Source organism: Mustela putorius, unplaced genomic scaffold (genome assembly GCF_011764305.1).
Source record: "Mustela putorius furo isolate JIRA1106 unplaced genomic scaffold, ASM1176430v1.1 tig00003898_pilon_pilon_pilon, whole genome shotgun sequence".
In the NCBI taxonomy this organism is placed as follows: Eukaryota; Metazoa; Chordata; class Mammalia; order Carnivora; family Mustelidae; genus Mustela; species Mustela putorius.
Window position 1 is genome coordinate 15533055 of NW_025422047.1, and position 18928 is coordinate 15551982.

At 35.8% G+C, this 18928-nt stretch overlaps 2 protein-coding genes across 9 annotated transcripts in view; one reads left to right on the forward strand and one right to left on the reverse strand.

Moving 5' to 3' along the window:
- Positions 1-18928, reverse strand: part of FAM227B (family with sequence similarity 227 member B) — a 194366-nt gene that overhangs the window by 68526 nt on the left and 106912 nt on the right. The gene's annotated exons all lie outside the window — the stretch shown is intronic.
- Positions 3009-18928, forward strand: part of FGF7 (fibroblast growth factor 7) — a 54734-nt gene continuing 38814 nt past the window's right edge. Inside the window, exons 1-2 of one of the 3 annotated variants that reach the window (XM_004751354.3) lie at positions 3009-3320; positions 4095-4471. In XM_004751354.3, coding sequence (XP_004751411.1) covers positions 4186-4471 — 286 coding nt within the window. In that variant the 5' untranslated portion in view covers positions 3009-3320; positions 4095-4185. The remainder of the gene's footprint in view (positions 3321-4094; positions 4472-18928) is intronic. The other 2 variants (XM_004751355.3, XM_013055520.2) reach the window with 2 other exon arrangements.

The following is an 18928-nucleotide window of genomic DNA, read 5'->3' on the forward strand; positions in this document are numbered from 1 at the left end:
GAGATCAGAGAGGGAGTCAAACCATAAAAGACTGTAACCTATAGGAAGGAAGTTGAGGGTTGCTGGGGGGGAGTAGTGGGGGGATGTGGTAACTGGGTGATGGGCATTAAGGAGGGCACATGATGTAATGAGCACTGGGTATTATATGCAACTGAGGAGTCACAGAACTCCACCTCTAAAACTAATAATACATTATATTTTAATTAATTGACGTTAAATAACATAATTTTTTAAAAAGATTTTATTTATTTATTTGACAGAGAGAAATCACAAGTAGATGGAGAGGCAGGCAGAGAGAGAGAGAGAGAGAGAGAGAGGGAAGCAGGCTCCCTGCTGAGCAGAGAGCCCGATGCGGGACTTGATCCTAGCACCCTGAGATCATGACCCGACCGAAGGCAGCGGCTTAAACCACTGAGCCACCCAGGCGCCCCAATAACATAATATTTTAAAAAAAACACAGAGTTTAGGGGCACCTAGGTTAAGCATCTGCCTTCAGCTCAGGTCATGATTCCAGGGTCCTGGGATTGAACCCTGCATAGGGCTCCCTGCTCTGTGAGAAGCCTGCTTCTCCCTCTCCCACTCCCCCTGCTTGTGTTCCCTCTCTTGCTGTGTCTCTCTCTGTCAAATAAATAAATAAAATCTAAAATAACAACAACAACAAACCCAGAGTGTTAACCCATCTAGAGATACCCGAAGTTCCTCTTGGTTTTTGGAGAATACCTCTTTTATTTATTTTTTTTAAAGATTTTATTTATTTATTTGATAGAGAGAGATCACAAGTAGACGGAGAGGCAGGCAGAGAGAGAGAGAGAGAGAGAGAGAGAGAAGCAGGCTCCCTGCCGAGCAGAGAGCCTGATGCGGGACTCGATCCCAGGACCCTGAGATCATGACCTGAGCCGAAGGCAGTGGTTTAACCCACTGAGCCACCCAGGCACTCCTGGAAAATACCTCTTAAAGTATACATATAGTAAGGACATAAGTGAGGTTTTCATTACAGCTGTGGTGTTATTGAAGCAGGTTATGGGCCTATCTTGAGTTAATTATTTTCCATTAGGAAAACTGATAATCAAAAGATTATTTATTTAGAATTTTTCTTTAGAAGATTTTATTTATTTGCAGGGGGAAAGAGAGAAAGAGAGAGTGTGCCTGTGAGCATGAATGGGGGGAGGGGCAGAGGGAGAAGCAGGCTCCCTACTGCGCAAGGAGTGTGAAGTGGGACTTGGTCCCGGAACTCTGGGATCATGACCTGAGCCGGAGAGTTGCTTAACTGACTGAGCCACCCAGCCATTCCACTAATCAAAAGATTTAAATATAGTTACCTCGTTGAGAGGAAGCCACTCATTAATATTATGGGGATTATATTTTCAAATCACAGAGTGCAAAGACATCTAATGAACCTAAAATAAATAGATCACAATTTTGTGCTTTGTTTCCAATTTTACAGTTAACCCTATAGAACAGATTTTAAGGAGGCACTAGCAGTCTTTATCAACAAACTATCTATTTCTTTTATTTAAGTTTTGAGCACTTAATTAGCAAATTTTGACTTCTAATCTATTGATTTCTTGGTTTAAAATGTGTAGGCTTGGTGTGGAACAAATGGATTTAGTAGCTCTTGAACATCTTTACCTGTGAACTGAGTTAATAATTTTCACTTCTTTAGAAGCAATATCCAAATTCTAGGAGTTCTGACACTGCTCCTTGTTGTTACATATGGGACTATGATTCAGAACACAGTAGCATCATTCTTTCCCTTCTCTTCGGCCTACATGATAGATTATTTTACAGTGACCTATTCAACGGATGCAATTAGAGAAGGGTCCACCCTCCTCTGCTCTAGTAAACTTATCAATTTCAATATCCGGTGCCTAAAGAGTAACTGGGTACATTTAGCCTTTTCCATGCTCTTGATTCTGTTCCCCAAAAGCACAAAAATCACATACACTATGATCTGGATTGGAAGGACTTAATTTCCTTTTTCTATTTGGTCTACACGCACCACCTGGTGGTAAAATAGTGCATTTCAAGTTGTGTGTGTGTGTGTGTGTGTGTGTGTGTGTTTTGGCGGTATTAACATGGGAAAGAGAATTTCAATATACATTCCTAAATATTGATTTAAGTTAGCAATGCAATTATTTTGCAGCAAATAGTTAACAAAACACTAGAACACTGTATATATATAGCCAGAATAGGAAGTACCTCATGTTGGAAAGTACAATAGCTTTCTCTTATTTACATTAACTACAGCTCTTATAACTCCATCCTTTGATAAACGTTTATTTATTGTGCTAATGTTCTTACTGAGACAAGAGTCAAACACTGATAAACAGTGTAAAACCATTTCATTTTTAATTTTTAAAGATTATAATTTTTAAAAGGATACATCCTCTTTCTTATATTGGTAGTTAGTACAAGTCAAATTCACAGAATTTTAAAACTATAAGACACCACAGAATCATTTAGATTAATGCACTAATTTTACAAATATAGTAGCTGAGACTCAGAAATGCCAAGTGACTTGCCCAAAGTCATACTGGTAAATAGTGGCTCAGCTCAAATAAGAAACTAGGTCCTCTTACTTTCAGCCTAGGAATATAAAATCTAAAAATTATACTCATATACCATGGTAAAATACCTCTGTGTGAAAAGATATGCACTTAACTCGGCCACATAGTGCTTTAGAACACTAAGATATGAGTGAATTGACACAGGCTAGTTTTGTTCTAAAATTCTGAGTGCAAAGAAGTAACAGTAGAAACACACGTATTGTAAAGCTATTGAAAAGATTTTCTAACCAGCAAAAATCCCTTTTATAAACGTTCAAAGGAATATTTTTTAACTTATATATAATGCTTTTGTTGTGAAGATAGTGCAAAAAATTCCCTTTCCCCTTTTAACTGCTTCAGAATCAGAGATCTGTTTCTACAAAGTAGGTACCCACTGGTAGGTTTAGGCATAAACCATGTTCATAGCTCCCTCTCATGACCATCGAATGAATACTATATAAGCCTCCTTTATTCTCGCTGTTGTATTCAACTAACAGCTCACTGGTTAAGTTTTAATTGCTTCCAATGAGGTCAGCAAAGGTATTTATCGAAAAGCCCTGAATAAAAAGGCTCCACACACACACACACAAGCATACACGCGCTCACACAGAGAGAAAAATCCTCTTGCCTGTTGATTTATGGAAACAATTATGATTCTGCTGGAGAATTTCTCAGCTGAGAAATAGTTTGTAGCTACAGTAGAGAGGCTCAAGTTGCACAAGGCAGACAACAGACATGGAATTCTTGTGTATCCAGCTGTTATCAACAGAACAAGTAAGTTACTGTTATTTGTCTTTAAAAATAATACTGAATGGTTTTCTAGTAGTTTACCTCTTTCTCTGGTTTTAGTGCTGAGGGGAAAAGTAAAGTTACCAAACTTTTGAGCCACGTAATTATCTATAGTAATTATGCTGTAGAACTTACATAAAGATAAGGTTGACGTTCTCCAGACAATACTGGCATTTAACTTGAGAAATGCGGGTAGTTCAGGAGAATATAATTGATTAACCAGAAACATAAAAGCATACGATAAAAAAATCTAGGGAAAGCATTTATACTTTGTTAATAGTGATTTTAGGACTTAATTTAAATCAATAGCTCTAACTGCAGGATGTTTCTTACCAAATAGCCATTGGAATAAATGGTACAATCATATTCTGATTTGTTTCTAGTAATGCATAACTTTTATAAATCTACATAGAGAGAAATGAAGATGCTGGCATCTTCTGTGAAAGCTGTTTTAAATGTGCCTTCACAGTACAAACTGCACTGCATGTTATACTACTATTTACCTACTAAGATTTATACATATAATTTTTCATCCTCCCCTCCCCTCCTTTTCCTATTCTTAATTTCTTATTGCAAACAGAAGTCAAGTAGTAAACAGTGTCGCAGCAAATGAGCTTATTACAACCTGTTTTTATAAGGAAATACCAACAGAGAGTTATTTTAGGAGGAATCCTGTATTGTTATCAGGAACTAAAAGGATAAGGATAACATTTGGAAAAAAAACAACTACTCTTTCTTAAATCAATCTACAATTCACAGATAGGAAGAGGTCAATGACCTAGGAGCAACAATCAACTCAAGATTTAATTTTCATTATGTTATTCATGAACACCCGGAGCACTACACTATAATGCGCAAATGGATACTGACATGGATCCTGCCAACTTTGCTCTACAGATCATGCTTTCACATTATCTGTCTAGTGGGCACTATATCTTTAGCTTGCAATGACATGACTCCAGAGCAAATGGCTACAAATGTGAACTGTTCCAGCCCTGAGCGACATACAAGAAGTTATGATTACATGGAAGGAGGGGATATAAGAGTGAGAAGACTCTTCTGTCGAACACAGTGGTATCTGAGGATTGATAAACGAGGCAAGGTCAAAGGAACCCAAGAGATGAAGAACAGTTACAGTAAGTAATGTCCTTAATTTATAGCACCGTGTAGGAACCTTAATCTGTGAAAGAATCATTTTTCAACTGACAGGCTTTCTTAGTTTCCTTTTTTTTAAAATTAACTATCATCTTCTAATTTCTCTCAATTGGGATCATTGAACTATGTTTCCAAAAACATCTTCTGCAACAGGTTAAATCTACTAATATTATAGTTGTAGCTGATAACCCAAACCAACTTGAAAATATAATCCCTATGTCCTAAACTCAAAATGCTTATAAGCTAAGCAAAATGTAAATGATATTATTCACACTGAAATGTTACTCACTGTCTTCTATCAGAATTCATTAGGAACTCTTAAAGAGAGTTCTCAGTAAATGCTCAGTAAATGAGTACTCAGTAAATGCTCACCAAAAGCTACTTACTAGTTTGAGGAAAAGAAATTTTATTTGAAAAAGTAATTTGATTTTCTTTGAAACAACATTTCTGTAGTGGGAAATAATAATCTGTGCTCAAAAGTGAATTTAGCAACTTGTGCAATTGTGTACAGTTATAAAAGAGAAGGGACTCTGTGGTATCCTCATCTGTTTGCACCACAATGAGTTTGTATTAGATTGTTTATTCATCTGAGCAAAAAAAAAAAAAAAAAGGTTCCTCCTAACATTTTCTTTAATCTTCTGTGCCATAGTTCTATGTTACCTTAAGAGAATTGTAAATGTGAAGGAGGAAATAAAAGTGAGTTAGAAGAGATGCCCATGATTTTCTGTTAGTGTATTACATTTTTTCCAAAACCCAGTTTTTTTCATGTTAAAATATCAGGGTTGGACTTATCATTTAGCAGTTATGATTAATAAACAATTTTAATAGTTTTAAATTTAATGGGGTAAAATATTCAACATGGATAGTAAGAATTTAAAATCCCTGAATGAAAAAAGATTTTGTTTATATTACTAGCATTTGAACAATGTTATTATTATTTCATCTTATAATATTATGTATGTTAAAGTCAACTGAAAAAGAATACATGGGGTTGATGGTGTAAACATTTGCTTGAGTACTTAAAGTACGTTTTGCTTGCAGTGAGTACTTGAAACTTCGGTTGCTTGTTTAATGAAAGCTTTTTAGGCTTCTTAATTAATGAACCGATAAGTGGGAATCTGGGGAATTATGTTTCCAATATGAAAATAAGAGGATCTTCTTTGTAACTATAATTGATATAGAATGCTAAGGCCATTTTAATGGATCATTAACAGCAATACTTTAATCATTACAGTTATTAATAAAATTATCATGTTAGTCATAGAATATTGTTCTATTATTATGCTTAGGTTTAGGTAAAGAACCATTTGGAGGAAAGTTCTGTGGATAATCACTTTAATGTGAGCAACAGAATTTGGAATATAATCAATTTTTTAAAAATTGAGACTTATCATGGATAATGGAACCTGGTAGAGAAGACAGAGCCCAGGTGAAAGTTATGACGCATACATATAATCCCTCCCTGTGAATAATTCTGGAAAAATATTTAATTCTTTCCAAGTCTCAGTTTTTTTATCTCTAAGATATGGGATATGTGCAGATGATCTCCAATATACCTTCTAGTTCTTATGGTCTATTCTATTCTAAGCCATAGAATATATCACATAAATGTGAATAAATCTAAGTACTCATTATATAATTACCACATACTCTGAATGATATAGGTGAATATTATCTCAAGGATAAGATGAGCTGTCAGAACTAATTTGAAATCGTAGTAATATCGTTATCAAACTTAAACACTGTAGAATTCTTCTGTATGCCAGCTAATGCCTTTTGAATGCTTTAGTCAAGTAATGGAAAGTGAAAAATTAGATATAAAATCCAGTGAAAATGAACAGTATGCATAATTATTTGGATGAAAAATATCCACAATTAGGACACATTCACATATGTGTTTTATTTTGTGTTAAAATTTCTTGAAACCATGAAACCCAGGTGTTTGTAAACATACACAAAATGCCAAACTTATTTTATAATTTGAAACATAATTTAGTGTTAACCTTGAGTAACCATAAAGCTGATTGGGTATACCACTCCTCCTCTACTCTAATTCTTCAGTAAAAATGAAAGAGACAGGAAGAAAGAAATTCATTCTGTATCATTAATTAGAATGTCACAATACCAAGGTACTTAAAGACAGGATATATGTCATATAAATATTCTTCACTTCTATAAGCTTTTCATAGGCTGCATATAGAAGTATACTTTTTGATATGGTGAATTCTCCTGGAAAGAGAAACCTTTAATAGGATGCTTTAAGTAAACCCTAAAACTCTTGGCAGGTTGTATTGTTATCCTATTAAAGAAGGAGCCACTCAACCTTCAGCATACTTGGAAAGAAGCTGATTCACCATTGTCTATTAGGAAACCCTAAGATACAAAAGGAAACACTTCATTGAAAAATAAATGGAGAATAACTTATTAGAAGAGAATTTTTTTTAAAGATTTTATTTATTATTTGACAGACAGAGATCACAAGTAGGCACAGAGACAGACAGAGAGAGGTGAAAGCAGGCTCCCCGCCGAGCAGAGAGCCTGATGTGGGGCTTGATCCCAGGACCCTGGGATCATGACCTGAGCTGAAGGCAGAGGCATTAACCCACTGAGCCACCCAGGCACCCCTAGAAGAGAATTCTGATAGTCGTTTCCTATTATTTCTGGGAAAGCCTTACTAATTTTAAATGTGAATGCTCCATACATAAAATGTGCAAATTGACACAGGTACAAAGAAGGTGCTCAACAAAATTTAAGAAGCCAAAAGAGAAGAAAAACTTGAAATTACAAATGTGAAGACTATTTACATTCCTCAATCATTAACTGAATGAATGAACAAAAGATGTTTCCTTCCTATTTAAAATGATAGTAAAGGTAATTGGATTGTCTACTGAAGTGAAATGCAGCAGAGTTCAGAAAGTGTGATAGATCTGAATCAAACTCTTGCATTTCATTTTCAGTATTCCGATGCCTTAAATATGTTCAGTGGTTTTTGAACACCCTTCTTTTGAGATCTCTTAAGATGGTATAGATTTAAATATCTTAGATGGTAAATTTTGCATGAAAAGTTAGATGTCAGCTTGTGTGAGACATAGTTGTTCTCTGCATTACCATGAGAAGGTCCCCACTCCATTCTCATGGCTTTGCTTTGAATGAAGGGGAAAGTTACCAGATGAAATGAATAGGTTTTGAAGGACAGCTTACTTTACTAGGAGAAGGATAAATTCTTCATAAAAAATGTAACTTCCAAGATATTGCTAAGCTAATGGACTGGAGTGAGTAGAAGAGGTAATAAATCTGGGTATACAATTCTGTTTCCAGAAGATTGGGCTAGGACAGGTTGATGGAGGGCCTAGAGGAAGAGAAGCATTGTGGCAGGGAGGTGGATATGATAGCTCATGTCTCGTATCTTTAGGGAACTAAAAAAATGACTTAAGCTATCCTGAGTTGTGAGGACCTAACTTTAGTCTTAATTTTCGTGTTGTCTTGTGAAATATTTTAAATTTAGATTAGAATGAGTAAATTGCAGAAAAAGCATGCCAAGGAACCCAACAAAAATAAGACTTGTACTAATAGACATTAAGTAAGACCCAAGTATGTAAACGTAGGAATTCATGAGAGGCCAGGAGATGCTAGACCACACTGCCGACACAGGGGAGAGAAGCTGTTACTGGAGAACTGTTCCTCAGATTGCTTACCCTTCTCACCCGGGAGGTAAGAAAGCCTGTTCTCTCTGGTGGTTCCACATTTAGCCTTATAGTAGGTTTACAAGTGACAAAACTGGAACCTAACCTGAACTAATAATAAGGTTAATAAAAGCATTATATGCCCTCCTAAAATGAAAGAAATATTCATATCCTCTGCAAAAGGAGAGTATTAATAACATCATAAAGGATTGGTAATGGATGGTCAATACTTTCCCTGTTGTTGTCAGAACTCCCCCCTTGGGGAAGGGTGAGAGGGTGAATTTAGACAATTTTTGGACCCGGCACCCCATCAACAGACAGAGTCAATCACTCCACACCTGACAGAAATAACACTGCTGTTTAAGCTGGGAATTGAGGTGCCAAGTGAGAGATAGCAGCAGTGCACTGGGCAACTGACAACTGCCCTGAGAGACAGATGTGAGACAAAGAACTCAGACCTTCAAGACCATTTTCTTGCTTTTGGGATCCAATTACTAAAAGGTTTTGCTCTTCCCAACCATGGTCAATATCATTCATTTCTTTTAAGAAGAAATCCTTAATTGTGATAGGTCACTGACTCGAGCAAAAGCATGCCTCACTTATTAGAATTAAGCATTTTAAGTTCCATAGCAAAAAAAGGGTTAGCCATTCTGAAAACCAGCCAGTGATTTGGCAATATTCTCTTTTGGATTGTTAGACTGTGACGGGATATGGCCTAACAATTGGCAAAAAGCAAATAAACACAGTGTTGTGGGATTTGACTTTGGCCACAAAATCTTCAGCAACCCAACTGTCAACAATTCTTTGGATAAGATCCTACTCAGCAATAATCTCTGCTAGTAGTTAGCAAATATACATACCACCTCTAAATATGGAGATGGTAAAGTTGCTTATGCTCTGAACTTAGCAGGTTATACAAAAGAAAAATAATTCACATTATCAAAACAAAAATAAGAAAACCAGGGCAACCCCAACTTAAAAGAAGAACAATGAGAAACATATCTATGGAATTGAACCAAAACCCTGCATTACTGACCAAATGCAATCCTGTAGAACTGGTGACAAAGTACACATAATTTATTGCCACAGGTGCATCTCTTCTTTATTTTGTAAATCCCCATTTGAACTGACCATCATTTTCTTTTTGGTACCAAGCCAGAGCATCTACATGTATTTTCCCTTTCAACTCAGCTGTGTTACAGCTCTTTAGCCTACAGTTCTAGAGCATTCAGAGACCCAAGTGAATTGGAGAGAACACAAGAAGCCAGCTTTCAGTCAGTCACGTTCCCTTTTCCAGGTTTTCCTATTGCTCAGCTTTGGCTAATACTGTAATCAGCTAGGGAACTTAAAAAAAAAAAATACTGAAGCCAGGTCCCACCCGCAAAGACTCTCATTAAATTGATAAGGGGTGAAGCCTGGGCACCAGGAATTTAAAAAGCTCCCCAGATAATTCTGACATGCTGCCAAAACTGAGAACCACAGGATCATGTTAGAGGCTCACATTAGATTATTGGGAGACAACTGTTAAATGAGAATCCTGAGACGGTGGGGGGAAGACTCAGGCATCAATATTTGTTAATGCTTTCCAGTGATTTTACTATGCAGATAAGGTTAAAAACAACTATTTAATGGGACCAAGGGTTCTATTTCCACCTGGATGCCCTCCGGTCCCAGGAATGTTTTAGAGTCCTTCAGTGGCTCCATAGTTAACTTATATGAGGATTTCAAAATGGGCTTATCAGGAATGACTCTCTGAATTATGCATTGATGAAGTTCTTCTGGGTCCAGTTGATCTCAAATCTCAGTGGCTCCAACATTTGGAACTGGTCTGGAAATGCGTGTGATGATAGCTCTGTAACTACTATGTGAAAGGCTATGCAATGAATTCATTGCAGGGAAGAATAAGTCTTGTACCACAGTCTCACAATGACAGGCAGGTCTGAATCTCTTTTGACAATTTCAAGTGGTGCTACAGCAGGGGATGTGGAGTATAGACATCAATGCCAGCTTACTGAGCCACTTATAACTATGAACCCAGATGCCCCCAAATTAGGGTCTCATCTCCTATGGCCACCCCACAGAGTTTAAGGCAGTGATTTAAAGAGATAACCTCAAGTCTAGAAAACCGAGGGGGGGAAAAACCACAAGCCTAGAGGGTCTAACCAGAATAGTGAAAAGGATATGAAGCTAGAGGTTGGTTTTCTTTGTAAATTTGGGATTAAAGCAAAGCTTTCTTTCTTTTCTCAGGATCCTAGTTTTCCTTCTCTGTATCAAAAACTTTTGGTAGCACAGTAACTTCTTTTTCATCACTAGTGGAATACAATACTTTTTCTATATTTTAATTTCACATATGGCTCACAGAAGAAAAGGCAGGAATTGTGCATATCTAAGCAATCTGGAGAAAAAAGAACTCATTAAATGAAGTAAGCTTCCATATGAATTACTTCCTTTCTGAACCATATCCATTCTTTCTTTAAAAAAAAAAACTTTACTGAGGTATGTTGACATACAAAAATCTGTACTTATTTAATGTATACAAATTGACTAATTTCTACATCTGTGAAACTACCACCACAATCTATGCCATAAATATATCTACCACTTCCAAAAGTTCCCTCCATTCTTTTAATTATGATTATTTTGTGATAAGAACACTTAACATAAGATCCATCCTTTTAGCAAATATTTAAATATACCATGTAACAGTATAAACTATAGGCACTACACTGCACAGTATATCTCTAGGACATATTCACCTTGCATAGTTGAAATTTAGTACCCTTTAGCAAATACCTCCCTAGCTCCCCCTTCCTGCCAGCCCCTGGCCACCACCATTCTACTCTCTGCTTCTACGAGTTTGACTATTTTAGATTCCTCCTATAAGTGGCATCATGTAGTATTTGTCCATCTGTGTCTAGATTATTTCACTTAGCATAATGTACTCCAGGTTCATATCCAGTCTTCCTATACACAAAATAGGTTGTAAAATGAAAATCCTCTGCCTTTCACATGGTTCAGAAAGCTAAATTAAAGAGTCACTGAACACTTAACTGTTTCTTAACCAAGATTCATATCTACTATATTTGAGGTTATATCTGCACCTGAATTAGGTAGAGAAGTCATACCCAATTTGCTAACAAAGAAAATTTACCTATTTACCTTAGTTGTGCAAAAGGGTTTGTGTAGTAATATATAAAGACAAAGGGATTAGGGTTGGGAAGCAGAGAAGAGAATTACCTAATATCCATGTCCAGGTAAAATTTGCCTTTTAGGCAGATAATGTCATTCTCAGACCTTTTGGTTTGATGTATATTGGGAGAGAACTGGCTCTGGAAGTTCTCTGTTCCAGTCAACTTCCCTGCAGAAGAATGTAATCACTTCTACTAGAGTGGGCATGAGTACTTGCTAGAGCCATTAGCTAATGTCCTTCTGAGAATAAATAGGATGGCAACATCTTTGTAAACAGGAGAAGAAATAGCCCAGAGAGGAAAGGGGGAAAAAGGACTTTATATAAAAATAAATGGATTTTGCATTTTATTTCTTTTAGAGATTTTCAAGTAATCTCTACACCAATTTGGGGCTCCAACTCACAACCCTGAGATCAAGAGTAGCACTCTCTACCAACTGAGCCAGTCAGGCACCCCAGATTTTGCATTTTAAGTTTAGGGTGGATTTAAACACAAAGGATCATCATAAAATAGGGCTCTATTAACTGTTTTGATGCACTTGAAGAATAAGGGCAATGGAATGCAATAGATTAATAATAGTTGGGGAACTTCTGAGATCAAAACAAAGCCAAACTAAATAGTCTACAGGGGGGTTGAAATAATAATAGATGATTGCAGATGATAATCAAATAGGAGGCTTGAATCTATTAGTTAAATTCATGCCTAAAATTGCAATGATCTTTATTTATCAGGACTATATACAAACTCAGTTTCTTTTTTATGGTTAATATAAGACAGGGCAAATGAGGTATATTTCAATGTGCATAAATACCATACTTACCATGTTAAAATTACCATGTAATATTTTCCATTTATCTGCCTACTTGAATTTTAGATTTAACTGTAGATAATATTGAGAAAATGCTTTTGGAACAAATTCAGAATCAACTCAGCATGCAGATTTTACTTAAGGCAGCAATTCTAAACCTTGTTTCTTAGGGCACTGGTCTCCCTTGAGATATTAATGGCGTTTCCTACAGCACAGTTTCTGTGGCTGATTGAGAAATATTAGGTTGAATAAAAGTGAACAAGTTTTCACAGTAGGACATCTCTGAGCCTAATTCATACTAATATAAGTTGCAGAACTCTAGGAGATTATATATGGTCTCCCAAATTTACTTGACAACAGAGTACAGTGCTCCTGCCCCACAACTCTCTCGAGTTTGGGTAAAACACTTACATTTCATTAAATTGTAATTTCAGAGGGATGCCTGGGTGGCTCAGTTGGTTGAACAGCTGATAGTTGGTTTGGGCTCAGGTCATGATCTTAGGGTCGTGAGATCAAGCACCATGCTTGAGATTCTCTCTCTCCTGCCCCCTTTCTCCCTCTCCCTTTCCCTAAAATAAATAAGTAAATCTTTTTTTTTAAAAAGATTGCAATTGAAGAGCTATTGCCTAGGGATCTCTCTCTGGCACAGTGAAGAACTAAACCAAATTTCCCCCTCATTTTTTGGTTTCAAATAAAAGGCTATAAAATAAACCTGAAGCAACATTTTAAGAATGACCTTGAACCAAGAATCTGTGCCAAAGTCAGGAACCTCAATGTGATTTTGGACAATTAGGGTAGTATTTTGGGTATAGATGCATGCTGGGCTGAAATCCAGAGATTTGCAATGAGATTTAAGCCTAGCTTGAAGCTCTTTTCTGAGTTTCGAGCAGCTTTAAAGGACCATTCCCCTAATCTGAAATGATGTCCAATACCTATTATTTAGGCAACCTAGAAACTGACTAAAATCTTTTCCTATGCATTAGCCTAAATATGTTTTAGGATTAGAACATGATTGAAGAATTCTTAAATTACGTATTTAAAAACAATCAACATTTAGTTTTCAAAAAAGTAGTTTGAGCAAAAGTTTGCAGTTATTTTAATTCTATCAATAAAAAACAAGTTTTACTTACTGGTCAAAAACTATTTAGAAATTTGAAATTTAGCATAAATTGAAGGGAGAACTGCAAATTTAATGAATTAATTTCAGTACCCTTTGAAGAGGTCACTTACTGGAAATGTTCAATAGAATTGCCTTTTCCAGAAATACATAGAACTTCTGCTCTGTTTTGGATTCTTTCAGTTAGCATTTGGCAATGCTACTAAAAAAATGTAAGTTATGGAAAGATAAGCATCGTGTCTTATTCTTCCTTTGTTCTCCCAATGGTAGAGGAAGAGCACTTAGCCCAATGCAAGGGAGAAGGATTGACAGTCATTTAATATATTTCTCCCTTAAGCTTTTACATCTAAAATTAGTTATGCATAAGAAATAGATTACTAAATTATCATGAAAATTTAATGGAGACAAGAATTAAAAGTTTGCTGAAATAAAAGAGAAGTATGTATCTTTTCCCTCTTCTCTCTTATTCTCTATCGTTAAAATACACTATTGGCCTCTGGTACCTATTTTGATTTAATTTTCCTGGGTAATTCCAAGGGACTGGTGGAGAAGTTTAATTGTAGAGGCCAATGATCTAAGCAGGCACATGTAGCAGGGGTGATATTAGAAGGGATGACTGACATGGCATGGTGAAGACCAGTCCTGGAAAAGTAACGGCCTCCTCAACACCCATCCTTGTTTTCATTTGTCACCTAATTCTTGCACATCAAAAACTACATGCAGAGAAAAATGACAATTTGTTGATATTGGTTTAATTGCAGTATACTATACTGCATTAAAAGGACATAGAGAGAGGAAAAGTCTTTAAGAATTAAATGAGCTATACTAGTACAACCAAGCAGTGGGCTGATAATTTTGGGGTAGGGAATCTGCTTACTTATTAGTAACACATATGGGATTGATCCTGGTCTTAGTGACTGGTGTCAAACGGTGGAGAGGACATATGTATGTGTACACAGAGAGAGAGCTGGGGAGAAATAGGAAGTTGGTGAATACACTCTCAGTTTGTTTTAGTGCCTGTCGCCTGATCCTTGGATAATCTTCGTGTTTTATAGTGTCTCAAACTGCACTTCTGATAAAAGCCTGGTTGGTCTGGTTCATAGTGTAGCATCTTTCATGGGGAGATCACTTGCAAGCAGTGGATAGTTTCCTCCCCTTATTTGCATGAATGATGAAGACATCTTACAAAACTTTGAAAGATTGATGACTTCTTTTTTTTTTCCACTCTTTTATTAATTCAACAAATATTCATTGACACCTCTTCTATCCCAGACTTGGGCTACAATAGTAAGCAATTCCACAGTCCATATCTTTAGAGAATTAATGGTTTAGTTGGGCGTGGAGGATGAACTACAAGTCAGAAGCGGTAAGTTCGGAGCAATTGGGGGTTGCCCAACTCAACTCCAGGAAATGGGCATGCAAGTCTTTTCTGGGAGAAAATGACCTGAAGGATGAGCAGTATGAAAGGGAGAGGACAAATATATTACCTTCAGAGGAGAAGGTTTGGAGATGTCTCATAGTAAGATAGTATCGCAAGGCTGGGAAATGGGAAGTGACTTAATATCTTCCCAGGTTATCAATGTTAAGTTCACTAAAGTAACCTTTTTTCTATTAAAAATATGAGAACATTTGCCTTTTATCAGTTGATAGACTTTGCTCTGTTTACTAAAAATGACTATTTATTTGAAAGGGTAGTTTTTAGGGGTAATTTTTTTCTTTAGAGGGTAACTTCTTTTTAAAAAAGATTTAATTTATTTATTTGACAGAGAGAGATCACAAATAGGCAGAGAGGCAGGCAGAGAGTCAGGCAGAGAGGGGGAGAAGCAGGCTCCCTGCCGAGCAGAGAGGCTAGTGGGACTTGATCCCAGGACCCTGAGATCATGACCTGAGCTGAAGGTAGAGGCTTTAACCCACTGAGCCACCCAGGTGCCCAACTTTTTTGAAGGCGTAATTGAAGTCCTGCTAATTGGAGTAATATTGTTTTTCTGGAGAGCTGCATACTTTTTCTTTTTAGTGGTTTTCCAATCTTTGATCATAATTGTAACCTGTTAAGTCAAGTGTCCATAAATATTCATTATAAATGCTACATTATCATTATGGAGGATATTTTTTCCCATAACAGTTTCTATAAAGTGAGAGAAACAGCAGTTTTGAGGCATATGTTTGGCTTTTAAGGACAAAATTATGGAGCTTATCTGCCACATTCTTTACGATAAGCTAACTTTTATGACCATTAGAGCTCTATCCATTGCTACAATTATATAAGTAGTGCACTCAGCAGTCAAATAGCTGTGCATACTTTTATTTCCTTCAGATCATGAAGTAGGTAATGAAGCAAGGTGTTTTCCCACTTAGGCCAATCAGAGTGTCTCTGTTTCTGAGAAATTGTGCTCAACTCCCCATCCAAATAATGCATCACAAAATAATGTCAGATATTTACTAGACATAAGGAGGTGCTGTCGACTTTGAAAAGATTCTGGCCAAATTTGGTCTGGAAATTTTCTCTTAACTGGCTTAAAGTTGATCAGATATTGAATAATAATTCATCCCCGAGGAAGATGAGCATAAATCTATATATCATTGTGATTAAGTTGTATTGAGACCTAAAATTCATGATGTTTTAAAGTATTATTTCATAGTCAATCAGGTATTTACATTAATATTACTACTAAAATTACTGTACTGTGTATATATAAATTTTGTTTTTTATTATTATGAATCTTCTAATTTAGCCTATATAAAATTGTACAATGTACAACCAGGAACATTTTCGTTGAGTGACTAAACATAAGTAGATCACCAAGGTGATGTTAATTCTTTTAAAATATGTATGTCAATATTGAAATTGGGGCAAAACACTTCATCCTTTTCTAATCAATTCTCAGAATACCTCTTGCTGTAAGCTTGCAGTTATACTATTAGTCCATTTCACAGAAAGAAAGGAAAAGACTTTCAGGAAATTGGTCAGCCTGACAAGCTTGCTAATGTACAGCTTCTAGTTTTAAAATTATACATAGAACTGTGAAGTGTGTAAACCTGGCGATTCACAGACCTGTACCCCTGGGGATAAAAATATATGTTTATAAAAAATAAAAAATTAAAAAAAATATATAAGATATATTAAAGTAAGATAAAAAAATTATACATAGAACTATTTAGGTGTTGTTTATTTTAATTAAGAAAGATTGGTGTTAAAAGATTAGTTGATGATCGAAATGATCGTAACAAAATTCTCTATGTGTAAGGGTTGGATTGTTTTCTGGTAATTCTTGGGTAGTTCAGTTAACTCACAGAGAGCAGGTATTAAATAGTAAGCCTGGTGAGTTCACTGTGTGACTAACATCATTAAATATTAAAGAGTAAAAAGGTCATGTTCAGAATACTGATTTAAATGTTTCAGTGTCCTTAGAGCCAACACAAGTTACTAAGAGATTTTAAAGGGGCAAAACCGAGGCTTTTTAAGTAACATTTTCTCTCCTGTAATGAAAGAGGTAAAGTTACCAACATGCTACACATGCCTGGCACTGTGCTAAACACTTTCTGTATATTACCTCATTTAATCTTCACACAGCACTTTTAAAATTGGCAGAGTTATGTTCATTTTGCAGATGGGGCAACTCCAAAGCATAGTTTCAGTTATCACCACATGATCACAATACTGTCACTGGTGTTATTAAAACATCACACATGAATTTGAACCATGCAGTGGGATAATTTGCATATGAAGAACTATAAACAGCTGAAATTTTCTTCTCTGTAATATGACCTAATGAGTACTTGGCATTATTTCCTCATTATTAAATAAAAACTCTACTCCAACGTTCCTGGTACAAAACATCTCCATCTGTCTTCCCCTGAGTTGGCCTAGAAACTTCAGTTTATTTTGTGTACTCACTGCTAAAGATGCTGCAAAAATTAATTTGGTTGCATTTTAATCACATTTCTGGTATTTATTAAAATATTTATACTTCTGTTCATTAGTGTATGCATACTTATTATAGTATACATACATATATACAATTTAATTTCAGAAAATAAATAAGACAATGTTAGGAATACAGCCAGATAGTTTCCCTCTCTAAAAGGCCATGCAATCCAAACAGAAGAAACACAAAAATAAACAAAAGAAACAGCAGAGTTTGTTCTAAGAAGCACTTCTGAAGGATAGGTTAAAAGAGAAATCGCTTACTGGCAAATTGCTTATTTCTTTTGTCCATGATTATTATGTTCTCAATTTATTTCTAATCCTTTTAGGACCCTGCCCAATTAAAGAAAAACAGAGGGGGAAAAAAAAAGGGACAAAAATGATGATTTAGTGCAAAGACAGTGTATCCGGGATTCTATTTTTTTTTAGATTTTTTGTGCTTTTTTGTAAATTATATTGTATCTTTGAAAACCAAACATATACATTATTTGTGATTTGAATCACCTTTGGTTTTTCAATATCCTAAAAATACCTTAGAAGGTTTTTATTCTCAAAGTTGCAATGGCTCTTTTCAGCAACTAGGATACTATTTTTTTAAACTTTTTTTTTCATTTTCACTTCACTTGCATATTTTCTTTTTGTTTAGTTTTTGTTTATTTATTTGACAGAGAGAGAGAGAGAGATCACAAGTGGGCAGAGAGAGGGGGAAGCAGGCTCCCCGCTGAGCAGAGAGCCCGATGTGGGGCTCGATCTCAGGACCCTGAGATCATGACCTGAGCTGAAGGCAGAGGCTCAACCCACTGAGCCACCCAGGTGCTCCAACTAGAATACTATTTATTGCAATATTGATCTGAGCATATATTATTATGCTATGTACTGTGGGTACATAGATGTATATGTAGAGACCCAATATTTGAAAAATTTCAGCCTATTTGGGAAACCAACACCAAAACCTCAATTTTAATAGAATATGATAAGTATGTGATAAAAATATGTTCAGAGAGGGACCACAGTGGAGGGGAGGTGACATAACCTAGAGGAAGCTGAACAGGACTCTTGCAAGACATGATGTTTGAACTTTATCTTCAAGAGCTAGTGGGAGTGAACCAGTCTAGAGAAGTGGGCAGGGAATGGGGAAGGGAGTCAAGTAAGGGCATCTCTTCCTGGAAAACGTATGAGGAAAAGCTGAGTGATAATTAAGGAGGTATGTATGGGAATTATGGGAATTAGTATTTCTGAAGTATTGGCTTCAAGGTAGAAAGTAGGGAGATATGAGAATGCAGTGAAGTCTCATTTCTTGCACATTTATTTTATATTTTATGGAACATGAACTTTATTCTATAGGTAATAAGGAGCTAATAAGAAGAATGTAGAAATAGTAACTGATAAAAAAGTTAGTTTCATTATTCATAAAAATGATCTGGATGGTTAATATTTATTAATAATTGGAAGATTTATTTTATTAGAAAATTTAGCCTCTTTTCCTCCCAAAGCTTCTTACCACAACCACTCACAAATGGCAAAGTTAGCTCATGTTAATTAATATCCATTACTTTTTCCTATTAACTTTTTGCTATAGTTTATGAATGAACCTAGGTTGTCCAGAGGAGAAAACAAAGGGCAGGTAAAGTAGGCTTGAACAATTCACCTATGATTTATCAGTCTTAGTTTATCATACCAACAGTTCTCTTTAAGTATAAACATAAATACATATTAT